Source organism: Passer montanus, unplaced genomic scaffold (genome assembly GCF_014805655.1).
Source record: "Passer montanus isolate IOZ18808 unplaced genomic scaffold, ASM1480565v1 scaffold32, whole genome shotgun sequence".
Classification (NCBI taxonomy): Eukaryota; Metazoa; Chordata; class Aves; order Passeriformes; family Passeridae; genus Passer; species Passer montanus.
Window position 1 is genome coordinate 8,249,029 of NW_024367930.1, and position 13,973 is coordinate 8,263,001.

The window sequence follows — 13,973 nt, forward strand, 5'->3', positions numbered from 1 at the left end:
TATCTAAGCAGGCCCATGGATGGCAAGTAGTCGTATCCTTTACACCTTACTAGTGACTGGATCACAAGTGATCTGTTAGGTAAATGGGTAAAAGAACAGTAATTTGGGGAAAGAAAGCTCCTAGGCTGCAGTGCACATTTGCAAAGTAGTTGTAAATTGTTTCTTAAGTGGAAGCCTTAACTGAAAATGAAAACAAACAAACAAAAGAGGCAAATTTAATAAAATAGCATGGCCTGCTGTATTGAGAGAATACTGAGGTAAACAGCATCCAAAGTTCAGGTTAGTATGCAATAAATAGCCAAGGAAGGACCTGTCAGAAGAGGTTTCCTTGTTTTACAGACAAGAGACATCTAACAACACAGCTTTGCAAGGGCGGAAAGAGTCTGAACAGATAAGCTGGGAGAAAAACTTAGTTACCTCTGTGCAGATGAACAGACTATCGTGGTGCTGGATATGAAGGGAATTTTTCCAGAGGACATCTTATTATAACAGCACATGGCATGGAGTCAGAAATGCTGAGCATAAGCTGCAGTGCCCTTTTGTTTATTGATAAGTAAGAATAGAGCCTGAGACAGGCAGCCAAGCCCAGGCACAAATGTTGCCATGAAAGATAAGGCAGACAAATGTGAAGCCTGCAATGAATACAAGAAACTGAATGTAAAAAGTATTAAACTTGCATTAAAACTCTGGATTTGAGAGCCCAGGTTTGGGTCAGGTCTGATTTTCACTTAAATTAGAAAGTTTAGCCCTGATTACTATTATAATTATTATTTAAAAATTCAAAATCTGCTGCACAACACATCAAGTCTAATAAAAGTGTAACAGGCAAGTGGGCTGGTAAGAGAGTGTTTTAGAATTGCCTAAATCATACAAATGGTGCAGAAATATCAAGGGGTTTATTTGGTTCTGCCATTAAAATACTCAGGCACATGAAGACATCATTCTCTAAGTGCCCACTGGTTCTATAGATTTCATCTTAGCACAAGAAAAATCACTTAAAGAAATCTGAAACAAAGCAAAGGAAATAGCAAAGTGAGATATGACAACAGGGAGAATTTCTTATTTGATGTCTACTGCAACATTAATTGCAAATAGGTGATTCTTGAATCGCACAGCATGACTCTTGCTCAGTCTAATTGGAAACTATCAGATCACTGCTGGAGAAAAATACTTATTTTCCAAGGAAAAGACTGTGAAGGCCAAAACACACTTGCACAGCTCTTGAAAACTGTCTAGTTCTCTAGAAGCTGTGAAAATACTTTTCCAGCCTGGTTCCTCAGCAGGCGTGCACTCAGCACGTGCGTGTGTAATCTACAGTGTGGCGTGGTGATCCTAATGGGCTCCCGTAAAGCATCCCATGATGTTGGGGCCAAGACAGCACTCATTTATCCTGAATTCTAGCTTTTCCAAATGACCTAAGTAGTGTGAAAGCACACAGAGCTTTGTATTTCATTTCCAAGTATTTAAGCCTGCTTTTTCCTAAACAGCCTTTGGGGAGGGAAACAAATCAGATCAATTGATCTTTAGAGACCTAAAGAAATTAAATTAGTCTGGAGTCAGTTACTGCACTAAACCATCCAGTAATTGGATTGCTTCTTGTAACTGATTGAAAACAGCCTCTATCTGTAACAATATAGGGAGCTTTTCTTTATAGTAGATCTGAGAGAAAAACACATCTTTTTATGACATGATGACAGAAATTGCGCTTTTTTAACCTAATTGAATATGATTTTATAAATATGTGACTTTAACGATTTCAGGCTTCCCATTCTAGATTTACGATCCTTATGTAAGAAATTCAAGCTGCAAATGCCATTAGGATTAAATCTGTTGGAATTGTATGTGTTGGAGTTGAAATAATATATATAAAGGTAGTGAAATATGCACAGCAGTAGAGGAGGTAGGCAACAGCAATGCTTTTGCAATGCCCTGTGTTTTCTTTTGTTCTTGTCTAAATACCATAGAATGGTTTCCTTGTACTCATAGCTATATGCAAGTCTTTTAACTATGGAAAAAAATCTTTGGTGAGTTTGGTATATACTGAACTTTTTGTAGCATGCAAGGTTCAATCAACCCTTTCCCTACTTTACTTGTGGTAATCTATTTATAGCAATGGGGCAGACTTTATCTGGGGCTACTGGGATTTAGATAAGTTTCTGACTCACCTTTTGATCTTTTTACATGGTATTTACATCTCTTCTACTATAAAACGGCTCCCACTGTGGTTGTGGATGAAAAAAATTGAACATTTAGCAGCAATTACCAGAATGTGGAGCTTAGCATACTGTGGTGTTGACTATGGGATGCCAAATTAAGTAGTGAGGCATTTCTGCTGAAGAAAAAGCTGCCACAGGCATGAAGGATGCAAAGGCAGAGCCCAACAGATGAATTTTTTTCATCTTGAGTCTGAATTTATCTTTTGAGCTGTTGTGAAAAATTAGCCTGTTAAAAATAAATAGATAAATAAAACCATCATAATTACATACCATTCAAAAATCCAGTGAAAAAGGTGATAATTTCAAGAGCAGGAGCCAAGTATGTGATAGATAAGCTCAGGGTGAGGATTCTTAATATTTAAGGAGAGAGTTAAATGAGTATACCCATCTGCACAAGTCCAATAATGCTTCTGGGATACTTCAAGAGGAAATATGGAAAAGTATGGTTGCACACCCAAGTAATTTTTAGGCAGAGAAGGGAAAAATGGGGGGGGGGGGGGGGGGTGGGGAAGTTAGAGAGCAGCATCCCAAGTGGATTTGCATGGTAATGAAATTCCAGATTTTCCCCTGAGGAGCTTCATCTCTGAGATGTGGAAATACATCACACTGGCTTACAAGGCTGTAAGCAAAGTTCATGCTAATGCCTGGATAGGGGCACTTCCCTGCTGAAGGATCAGTCAAAGCTCAGTGATGGGCTGAGCACAGCCATCCTCTCTCCCAGCCCTTCCCTGCTCATCCCACTGAGCTGCCTTCTTTTCCATTCCTGTTGCCTACTGCTGGTCTAGAACTTCCCAGACTCTTGAAAGGCCTCTACCAACAGCCAGAAACACATACAGGCTCTCTGACCTACCCCCACATCCATGGTTAAGTAGGGCTTTGTCATCGTTCTCCAATAAGTCAAACTGCCAGCTGATCCTTTATTCTCAGCCAGCTGTCAGTCTGTGAATGTCAGTGACCAGCCATGAGATATCATCTCTGATGTTTAGGTTCAGAGAAGAAAAGAAGTCCTGAATTTAGGGAGAAATACCAAGGATTCTGGCATCTAAACACCTGGTATCTAGTGCCAGTATTCCAGATGTTGCTGAGGTTTCTCCAGCCTTCAGCTGCTGCTCCAGACGGGTGGAGGGATTGTCTGTATTTTCTGCATCATCCCTTCCAGAACACTGCAGGTGGCTTGGATGCCTTAGCAAATCTTGAAAACACTACCTGCCTATGTTTAAACACCTGAATTAGTCCCTTCAAATCTGGTTCATCTGACTCTGCTTGTCATTAGCCAGGCAACTGTTCCTTTTCATCCAGCCCTCCCCCCACCATGCCACTTAAATCCTCTTTAGCTACCTTAAGTTTTTAAGCACTCATACTCTGGCTCATTTTCCACTCAGGTTTTCTGTTATCTATCTTCTTACTTGTGCAAAATGTATAAAAATATTATTCTAATTGTTTCCACTCACCTCATGCAGACGTAGCGTGGGCATAACAGGTGGGGATGATGTCAAATTAGACCTATGGTTTCCACTCCAGAGAAAGTTTTCCAGGGACTTCCCCCTACAATTTCACAGGACATCTCTGTAGTCACCTCTCATCATCTGGTTACAGTCAGAAAGAAATGGTTACTCCCCTGGATGAAGTGGAGCTCCATGGGGCTGGCTATGTAAGATAGTTTTCTCATTTTTATTTGCAATTGAGAGAAGTGGTGTGAGCGTGTTAATAACTTCATGACCCTTCTTCATAAATGTCATTACTTTTCCCATGCCATGGCTTCAGCTAGGCTTTGTCACATCCATGCATATTACAGCTCATCTACAATTTTGACTGAGAGGGTGACAGTAGACATCATTGCGGAGGTACACTTGCTATTCTACAGTCATCAAACCCTACATTTTTCCTAATTTAAGACTCATTTCCCTTCCTTCTTGTATAAATTCTTGCAGTAATGCATCCATCCAACACTTGCCCAGCAGTTTGGACTCTGTGTGAAAGTGATTAGTTTTTGATTAACTCGGGATTAGTTTTTGGGCCAGGTCACAAGAGCTACTGTAGCCTGTAGGCTTTTAACTTGGGATTAGTTTTTGGGCCAGGTCACAAGAGCTACTGTAGCCTGTAGGCCTTTTGTCCCTGGTTGGTTCAGTTCTAACCTAAGCAGTGAAACAGAACTACTTTGTTGTGTTTGCTCAAGGATTTGGTCCATCCCATGGACCATCCACAACCTGAACTATGTTTCTGTGGTCACAGCCTCTATCTACCAGTAGGAGCAAGTATATGTAGAAAATTGATACATCTATATGTATGTGCATATGTAAAGTAGCAAATAAAAGCCACAGGAACATAAAGGCTGAGTGATATCTCAACAGTAGTTCTGACAGCATAAGTTCTTCACTCATAGATGCTGTACAGAAATCTATTTGCTCTATGTCATTTTGGTTTTTCGGGAGGTGAGTGGTTTTTCTTGTTTTTTTTTTTTTTTGGGGGGGGGTTTATTCATTGGTTAGGTTATTTTGTTGGTTTTGGGTTGGGTTTTTTTTTTTTTAGAGGCTTGTTTTTAGCACTTAATGTCATTTTGGTTTTTCAGGAGGTGAGTGGTTTTTCTTGTTTTTTTTGGGGGGGTATTCATTGGTTAGGTTATTTTGTTGTTTTGGGGTTGTTTTTTTTTTTAGAGGCTTGTTTTTAGCACTTGCGTCTTGGACAAATTAGTCATCTTTTCCCTTAAAAAAGTCCTACTACAGTGTGACTTCCGACAAGTTTATTTTTGTGCCTTCTCAGCCCATTTATTCCATCTGTCTTCACCTCACCTCACTTCTGACATCTTCTGTTATCTGGGCTTTCTTCCAAACATACTAACTGGCAGCTACAAAAAAAAAGGAAACCTTTGAAATGCAGAACTAAAGAAGCCATTCAGGCTGCAAACTGATAATTCATACACTTTATATCCTGTTCTGTTCTGTATTTTTCTTTTTGTTGGAATGGTCAAGCAAAACACAATTGTTAGTTTTACTATTTTATTATTTTCCTTCTTTTTTTAAATTGACATTGCCTTTCCTTGCAAAGAACAAGGAAAAAAAGTAGAAAAAAGCAAATCCCATGACAGCAGGAACAGGGAGCAGATTCTGGGAATATCCTTACCTTTCTGCATATCTAGCCCTTGGATAGCAAGGGGTAAAAAAACCCCAGTTAATAATAAGAGGCTTCTTAGCTCTGCTCTAATTTTTTACCTCTTGTAGCCATTCCTGAAACAGTAACTTGTGCAGAAGACATAAATTCAGAGTGCCTGGCTCAGCCACTTGCTCTTTCTCACCACAGTTTGACTTTAGCATGTTGTCTTCAAAGAAGCTTGATCCTGGCTTCCACTGCAAGGGATGGCTGCCCCTTACATCAAACTTCACCCTCTTTGTAGCCATGGTATAGATCTGAGATAGATAGTGATGTCCTGGTTCCAGCAAGCTACTCCTGAATCAGCTTTCTTGTCACCTTCACCAACCCTAAATATCTTGTCCTAAGGATTTTTGTCCTAAAGGGAGAAGGTAGGTTTCCCATCTCCTTTCTGCCAAATTCAGAATCAGGGCCGTGGTGATCACCACGCTGCTGTGCATGCACAGCTGAAGTAGAGAAACAGCAAAAGGAGCAGAAAAAATTACATCAGAGATGCCTGCTCCCACCTACAAAGAAGCCCTGTTCCTTCACCTTGATTAAAGATCCTGTTTAGGGTAATCTGGGACTTCATCATCTCCTGAGAGAATGTCTGTAATCTGGGTTGACAGCAAAAGAAAGTGAGCACCCTCATACAGAGCCTCAGCTACTTACCAAGCCAACTCTGTTCTCTGCCCTCTCCTAGCTCAAATCCATGGCAAATCTTGGGTTTGGTCTGTAAAGTGTTAGTGAATCATTTGTCAGTAACATCAGGATTTTCACATCTTATAGTCCTTCGAGGCTACTCTGTACATACAGGGCACTGTTAGCTAAACAAGGCCAAAGACTCAGCTTGGAACTCTATGACATAAAGCATCCCTAGCCAGAAGTTTCATTTTTGGAATCGCTTGCCAGCAGAGGCAAGAGCGAAATGTTTAATCAAGAGGTTAGAACCTGCAGAATAGCAAATGTTTCCTGTTCACCCTAAACCCTTTATAATTGATGAATTCTTTCAGCCTTTCACATACTTTGATTCCAGGTTCAAATTTTGCTGTTTTATTTCTTGGACTAAGAAGACAAGTGCTTCATTCATAATAAGGTTTATTGACAGGACTAAAAGTGTGCTTCTGTCGGAATGCAGATTATTGGGATCAGCCTGAGTTCCTTTTCCTGTTATCTCTCTTCACATTTGTCCTTCCTCACATCTTCCCTGTGGTGTGCTTGCCAATACGAGCTTAGTTTTTCCCTTTTCATTTGGCACATGGATCCTTTTTCTCAGTCCCTAACTTGCTTTTCTCCAGCCTGTCATCTCCTACTAATTATCCAGTTGTACACATTGCATAACTTAATCATAGTAATACATTGTTTGTATGTGCATGCTTTTCCCCTCCTGTGGGTATTTCCAAGATATGTGAGTTGAAGAACAGCATGGAAGATGGAACTTGTTGGTAGACCACACAAAAACATTTAACAGAAAGAAGACATCTTTCCTTTATTCAGTTGGCAGCTTGTGATCTCTCTCAGAACAAGGTTTAATGCTAATTTATTGCTAATAAAGAAACTGTGGAGTTCTTACACAATTAAAAGGTAAAAATTGTTAGGTCCCAGTATTAGATAGCAAGTCTCTGATCTCAAACAAAGAAACAGGACAGAAGTTGAGTATTGAGTTACTGGAAGTCACTTTGTTCTTCAGACAACATGTTTACTGTGGAACAGTGCTGAAAAATAAGCAAAGACATCTTTAAAAAAACCTCCACCATATTCTTCACTTGCCATTTTTGAAATTAAGCATAGAATCATAAAGTGGCAAATATTAATTTATTATTCAGTAATTTACAAAATTATTTCCATAAATCATTGGAACCACATTGAAATATCTGAAATTGAAATTAAGCATAGAATCATAAAGTGGGAAATATTAATTTATTATTCAGTAATTTACAAAATTATTTTCATAAATAAGTGGAACCACATTGAAAATTGCATGCAGAACTAGAAAGCCAGAGGTAATAATGTATTTCCCTTTTAGTAGTGTTAGTGTAATATTTTGGGACTTGAAATAAAATTATTTTATTAATCCACTCTCCAGAGCACCATATTTGGGATAACCTAAAGGGTTCATACTTCCACAAGGAGAATTTTCAGAAAGATTTTGATGTTTATATCCTTTTGTACCCAGTGGAAACAAGGATATAAGAAGGAATCTGTGTTCCAGATTTCCAGCTTTGCTGCTGCATTTTGAACTAGATTTCACAGGCACTTAAGTCTTGTTGTTAAAGTTTTGCTTCTTCCTACGTATCTGTGTTGGAGTCAAGTCCTAAGACACGTCTGTCTATAAAGAGTGGAGTAGGTTAGTCTCCTCTTTCCAGCCTGTGTGGGAAAATCCAAATGTTTTTATAGGTTAAATGAATTGCAACTGCTGTCTTCTCTATCCAGACTCCAAGTGGTGTTCTCTGAGGATGGAATATTGCAGTATGGTGCAGAGGCCACCACGCCCTTTTCCTTTGAAACACAAGGGGAAGGAAAGCCTTCTGCTCTTGTTTTTCTAAGTAGAAGAAACAGTGCTTGGAGGATAACTCAGAGATATGCTTTTTGAGTGGAGAAAATACATCGCTTTTTTTTTTTTTCTGTTTCCTTTTGCACACTTAGGTGAGCTCAGCCTTTTGCATTTTGTAGGTCTGTTTGGAGGTTTATATGCAGTATGTGTTGTATGTGGAAAGGAGAGGAGCCACCTGGAGACTGTGGGGGCAGGTGCCTAAATTCTGGTGTGAATCTCAATGCTTTGCACTCACAATGAGAGTCACAGCCTCAACCTCTAAAATGAAAATTCAGTAGGTGTTTTGTGATTATAGCATAACCAACCAACGTGGTTAGTCAAGATAAGCTCATACAGTTTTGAATATTAAATCTCAGCTGCACAAAAGGAACTGTTTCTGTGAGATTAGTTGCTTTCCCTGATCCAAGTTTCCACATTCCCTCTGCCATAAAAACCTTTGCCTCTTGTGCTGATGAACGAGATTAATCTTCCAAAACCTTTTGAATACTATCTGTAACACTACAGCATAAAATAAATAAATAAACCTACCACATAGTTCCCTGGTTTCAAACTTTGCAGATTCAGGGTTCACTAAGAAGTCATCTCTCTTTTTCCTTTAAAAGAAGACAACCATATAGAATAATAGAGTTCTCTGTCTAGCATACAAACCCATCTGGAAAGAATTTAGTCTGCAATAATTGTGGGCATTTGATTTAGCTTTAAATCCCTGTAGGTAATTCAAATGTAAATTTATTGGGGTGAGTTTATCCCCAAGCTACCATTGGATCCAATGCTTTAGAGGTGAAATTGGCCCACTGTGATAAAACTACAGCCTGCATTGTTTCTGTTGCATCAGGATATTACTACATGCTGTAGTATCTGCTGTTATAAGCAGACCCTTACTGGAAATAAAGTCAATAGAGACAATACAGACAATCACCTGTATTAAATTTATTTTTCAGACCTTGATAGACTAGTAATTCTTGGATTATGAATATGTTTATATACCAGTATCTAAATCACTCAGACAACACCAGTCTAATTTGTTATTCTGTTATGCTGTACTTATATGAAATAGTCCTTTTGGTCAAGTAAAATTCTCTGCATTTTACATTCTGCTTCAGAAGAAAGTCTAATGTTTCAAGAGGCATTCAGCACATAATGTAAACAATGCCATCTGTCTTTTTCTTTGGAAAATCTTCTTCAAGATAGCCCTGATATGCCTACTGTTTTCAATCACTTAAAAGGCAGTAATCCAATTATATCATCCTCTATGTAGGAACTGCCATTGCTTTCAGTCCACTTCCAAGCCTGACACAAGTAAATCACTTTGATAAGATCCTCTCTTTATTTATTTTTTTCTGAGGAGACTAGCATAAGTAATGATGCCAGTGATAGACCAAGGACAAAATGACCATAATGGACTTTCTGTAGGAAAGGAAAACATGTGCCACTGTGATTTATCATGTTACTTGAAAAATATTTTTCCTTGGAATTTCTGGAACAGGCTCACTGTCTAAGCAAAGGGTGTTAGCAAGTATGAATGGACAAATGGTAAATTCAGACAAAACATTCATCAAGTAGCAGATTTAAACAACTACTGCTACTTAGATTCCTTAAACAGAACGTCAAAGCCATTTTGGAAATGTGCCTAGGTAATTTTCATCTTTGGTATAATGCCACCTACTTACATGGAAATGCGCTTGGAACGTGTAAAGTTGGATCTTCCTTACCAACTACTAAGGCTTATCGTTCAGATATGCCTTCCTTCTATTTAAAAATGGTTTGGGTGACTTCAGTGATTTGTGCTACCAGCGAGGCAGAGGCCTGGCAGACACGTCTGACCTCCCAGAATAGATGTGGCACGAGATCAGTAGTATCTGCAGACTTCCTGCTACAAACTGCCCTCCACTCTGATGCTGAGAGAGCAGAGTCAGAGCTGAGTTGTCTCTGGACACACCTGTCTTTGCCCCTGCAAAAAGGGAAAAGCAGCAAATGAGGTGGTCATGTGCACTGCAAAAGCTTGTTTGAAAGGAGCTGGACCACAGGTGTCTCTTTGAACCCAGACTCATCACTCAGCACAAATAACTGCAGAGTTTGCATTTTCAAATTTATGAAGAGTTCTGGTCTGATATTCACTGTCTGAGACCACATCCAGGATGCACAGTAGGAAGTTCACTCTGCTGAAGAAGCTGGTAAGTGGTGATCCGCAATATTAAAAAATGCAGGCCAAATCTGGCATTTCCAATGTCATGCTATGAGGTAAGTCTTTTGTTAAGTAAGTTTGGAGAGCCTGTGTGAGAAAGCTGTGATCTGGACAGGAAAAGGCCTGTACTTGCCTTAACAAAATAGGATGCTGTTTAGGATGGTATTGATATATTAGGTTCTTTGTTTTTACAGAGAAAGTGTGGAGAGCCTTATCCAAAAGCATTCTTATGCTCGATCCCCCATTCGGACCTATGGAGGAGAAGATGATCTTGGAGATGACAGCCAGGCAACACAAAGCAGAGGTAGGAAAACGTGCTCATGATGCAAACTGTGGTGACTCAGTTATTACTGAGAAAAGCAGGACCACAGGCAGTACCATAGTACTCTAAAGCATTTCTCTGGTGTGTCTCTATGCCATGAAGTCATACAGTGAAGAAGAATACTTGTTACCTTTTGGCTCTTTGGGACATCTGATATGCCCACAGCACTGGCATGGTTCAATTCAGGAGGCAGTTCTAGAGATGATCATATAATCTTTGCCATCAGGAGATAATTAGTTCTGCTTCCTCTTCAAGATGTCTGCAAACCAGGAAACTTCATTACTGTGGTGCTGAGAACAAGTTAACACTCCCCATCTCTTGGCAGGACTTACTAGCTGGGCTCCACACCACTTGTGTAGATGTGCCACTTGCTGTCCCTCCAGCCTTCTGTGAACAGAGGACAGTTCTAACCATCTTCAACCAGCCTGTGGTTAACCCGCTTTTCTTCCTCAGGAAGAAAATTTGGTAGTTCCCTTAAAAAAATGATGTTTGTTATCTTTTAGTTTCTTAAAGGTGTTGTTATTGCTGAAGCAATTACCCCTAAATGCTTTACCAAACAATTTGTCTGTGTTAGCAGTAGCAAAACTAGTAACAAGACAGACTTGATCTTCACGGGGATACTTACTGGAGAAATTGCATCTGTCATAATTAACCACTGGAAATAGATCTTAAACCCTTCCTGTAGGATTGCTGACTAGCATAAACTTGTGTTGCATTATAGTTTGCATTGTTGACTTTGTGACCTGCCTGATATGCCACAGCCACTTGAGGTAAAGCAGTTCTATCTGTCTTCCGACTGGCAGTGCCCTTGTCTTGTCCTCTAACTTCATACAGCGCTGCTAAGATAACAGCATTCTTTCTGGTCATGAGCTCTTTGGACTTGTGCAGGGAAAACACACTTATTTTTAACCATGTGTTGCTCTTCAGCAAAATGTGATTAGGTAGGCTTGTTTTTACACATCTATTCTAAGAGCAGGTCATCAGATTATGGAGTTTCTGAAGAAACTTCACCTGCTCTGATGCCATCCTTTCACACAGTTCTGGGGAATTACCTTGCTTCATGTCAACTTAGATCCTCGGCCAGCTATTGCTGAAGACAGCATTAAATTTTCCATTGCTGGAAGTGCTCAGAGCAAAGCACCTTCTCTTCAAGATTAAATTTCTCCCTGGTATGATGTCCTCCCTTGGGAGTGACAAAATGAACCAGGTGAACCGCAGTATGACAGCTGGCCATTAAATCTCTTCAGAAGAGAGTCTTTAGAAAGGTGTCATGGGGGGGATATACTACTTTATTACAATTAATTTTATGTGAAATAAAAGGGTACAGTTCTGCATTTGCTCGCAATATGGCAAATGAGTAAGTGAGGAAAATTGTGAATCATGGCAAAGAACTTTTTTCTAATCTGGGAGCCATATGCTACATGGGATGTGAGTGTTCTGGGCAACCAGAGACATGCACAGAAGGTAAATCATACTGCTCTTACCAATGAGTAACTGGTACTGCCTTTCCTCTCTCTTTAGGTCTAGTGTCCTTAAATAAGGAAAACTCCTCAAAGGTACAAGGAGAGAAACAATGTTCTTAATGAAATTCCATAGTTATTTTAATTTCTGCCAATGAATTTTAAAATTACCTTGCATGCAAAACTGATGGACGTTCCCCCACAAAAATAAGAGTTGAGAGCCAAATACATATGCATTGCTGGGTGGTGTGTGTTATAAGCTCTTTGAGACTTGATTGCCTCAGAAGTTCTAATTCCCTTGGTGGTGGAAAAAGTGGTATTTGGAGCACTAACCTGCAATTGGAGACCAAATCAGTTGGAGCAGGAAAGGATGCTTGAGGAAGTTCCTCGTGAAAATCATTGGATAGTTAGTGTTGGAAGGGACTGTTAAAGGTCATGTAGTGCAAACCCCTTTCAGTGAGCAGGGAGGGACATCTTCAACCAGATCAGGATGCTTAGAGCCCCATCCAACCTGACCTTGCATATTTCCTGGGATGGGACATCCGGCCCCTCTCTGGGCAACCTGTCTTTCACCAACTGGTGTTTCACCACCCTCACAGTAAAAAAATTATCTTCTATATCTAGTCTGAACCTATCCACTTTATTTTAAAGCCCATACTTGTGACAGATCATGGTAAAAATTTTTTTCCCAGCTTTCTCATAGGCCCACTTTAAGCACTGACAGGCTGCAGTTCAGTGTCCCAAAAGTCTGCTCTTCTCAAGCCTCCACAAGCCCAATTCTCTAAGCCTTTCCTTATAGGAGAAGTGTTCCAGCCCTACAATAATTTCACAGTCATTCATGAGAAAGAATCACTTATCTTATTCTGCATAAAACAAATAAATAAATAGCAGTGATAGACTTGGTAATTACCTCAGCACCCTCCCAGAGCATTATCTGCTCAGCAAATTTCAGCCATCTAAAGATGGAAGCAGCTAACCTACAGTACAAGATGTCTAATTCCAAAGGAACTAACAAATAGGAAACATATAAATTCAATGGAAACTCTTTAATGCATAATTTCTCTGTGCCTACATCCACACACATCCACAGGATTCATAGTAGCCACCTGGAACAGAACGGAATGGAACCTTCTGGGCAAATCCAGATTTGCACCCTGCTTTCCCTGTAGTGCAGTAATGCTCAAATACCCTCTGATTTGTCAAGGGTTTTGCTGTGGTCTGTGAGTAATTCTTGGAGTTTGGCTCTGGATTCTAATTTCCCAGCAGTTAGGATTTGGTTCAGCGGTAGGACCAGGATCTGATTCAAGTTTATCTCTACTGCTAAATTGGCACAATTTATTTTTCCTGTTTTACTTGTTTCATTAAGCAGAGGAAAAATAATTCATTGTTTGAGAATATATCCCATAAGAAATTATGATGGTTTTTTTTTAAAAAACCCCAACAATATACACTTTTTATTTCTGTTGTTTTTTGCTCATAGTTTTAGTTTGAGTATGTGGCTATGATTGGTTACTTTACTTAATTCTATTAAGTTTTCCTTGATGGATAGAAGTCTTCATATGTTTTCATTCTACAGTTTGGATGAACCTCCCTTCTTGAATTAGATTTATGAAACTAGCACCTGTTACAAAATGTTTTGTCTCAGAATGTTTTATAATACTGAATTGAAATAATATTTTGTCAAATACTCTTTCCAACAAATTTATTTTCTAAATTTCTTATAAATTCTAAAGAAAGCTGGTCAAGTAAGAAAATACATAAGAGACAAGAGTTAAATTATTATTTAAAGGGGAATACAATGAGTTTATTTATAGCATTTAGTTGTATTGCCCATTTCTAGAAATCAGACATATGATGGTGACCAGATGCATCTAGGAACTAGAGAGATGAAGGACAACACAGTCATCAAATTATTAGAAAATGACCATGTGTAATTATCCAAACAAATTATTGTTTCCCCAAAATTTTACTGTCAACATAAGTAATTAGTTCTAATTTTAAGAAACTATTTTTCTTTTCTTTTTTTAATGATTCTTCAATTATCAGGGAACAGAAAGTATTTTAAAGAGTTGGAAGATTTGTGGAAATTACTTTCAGAGCAAATTCTGCA

At 39.1% G+C, this 13,973-nt stretch overlaps 1 protein-coding gene across 2 annotated transcripts in view; it reads left to right on the top strand.

Annotated features, from left to right (window-relative positions):
- Positions 1-13,973, top strand: part of TBX20 (T-box transcription factor 20) — a 39,780-nt gene that overhangs the window by 19,487 nt on the left and 6,320 nt on the right. For both annotated transcript variants that reach the window (XM_039715228.1, XM_039715229.1), the window contains exon 7: positions 10,276-10,385. In XM_039715228.1, coding sequence (XP_039571162.1) covers positions 10,276-10,385 — 110 coding nt within the window. The remainder of the gene's footprint in view (positions 1-10,275; positions 10,386-13,973) is intronic.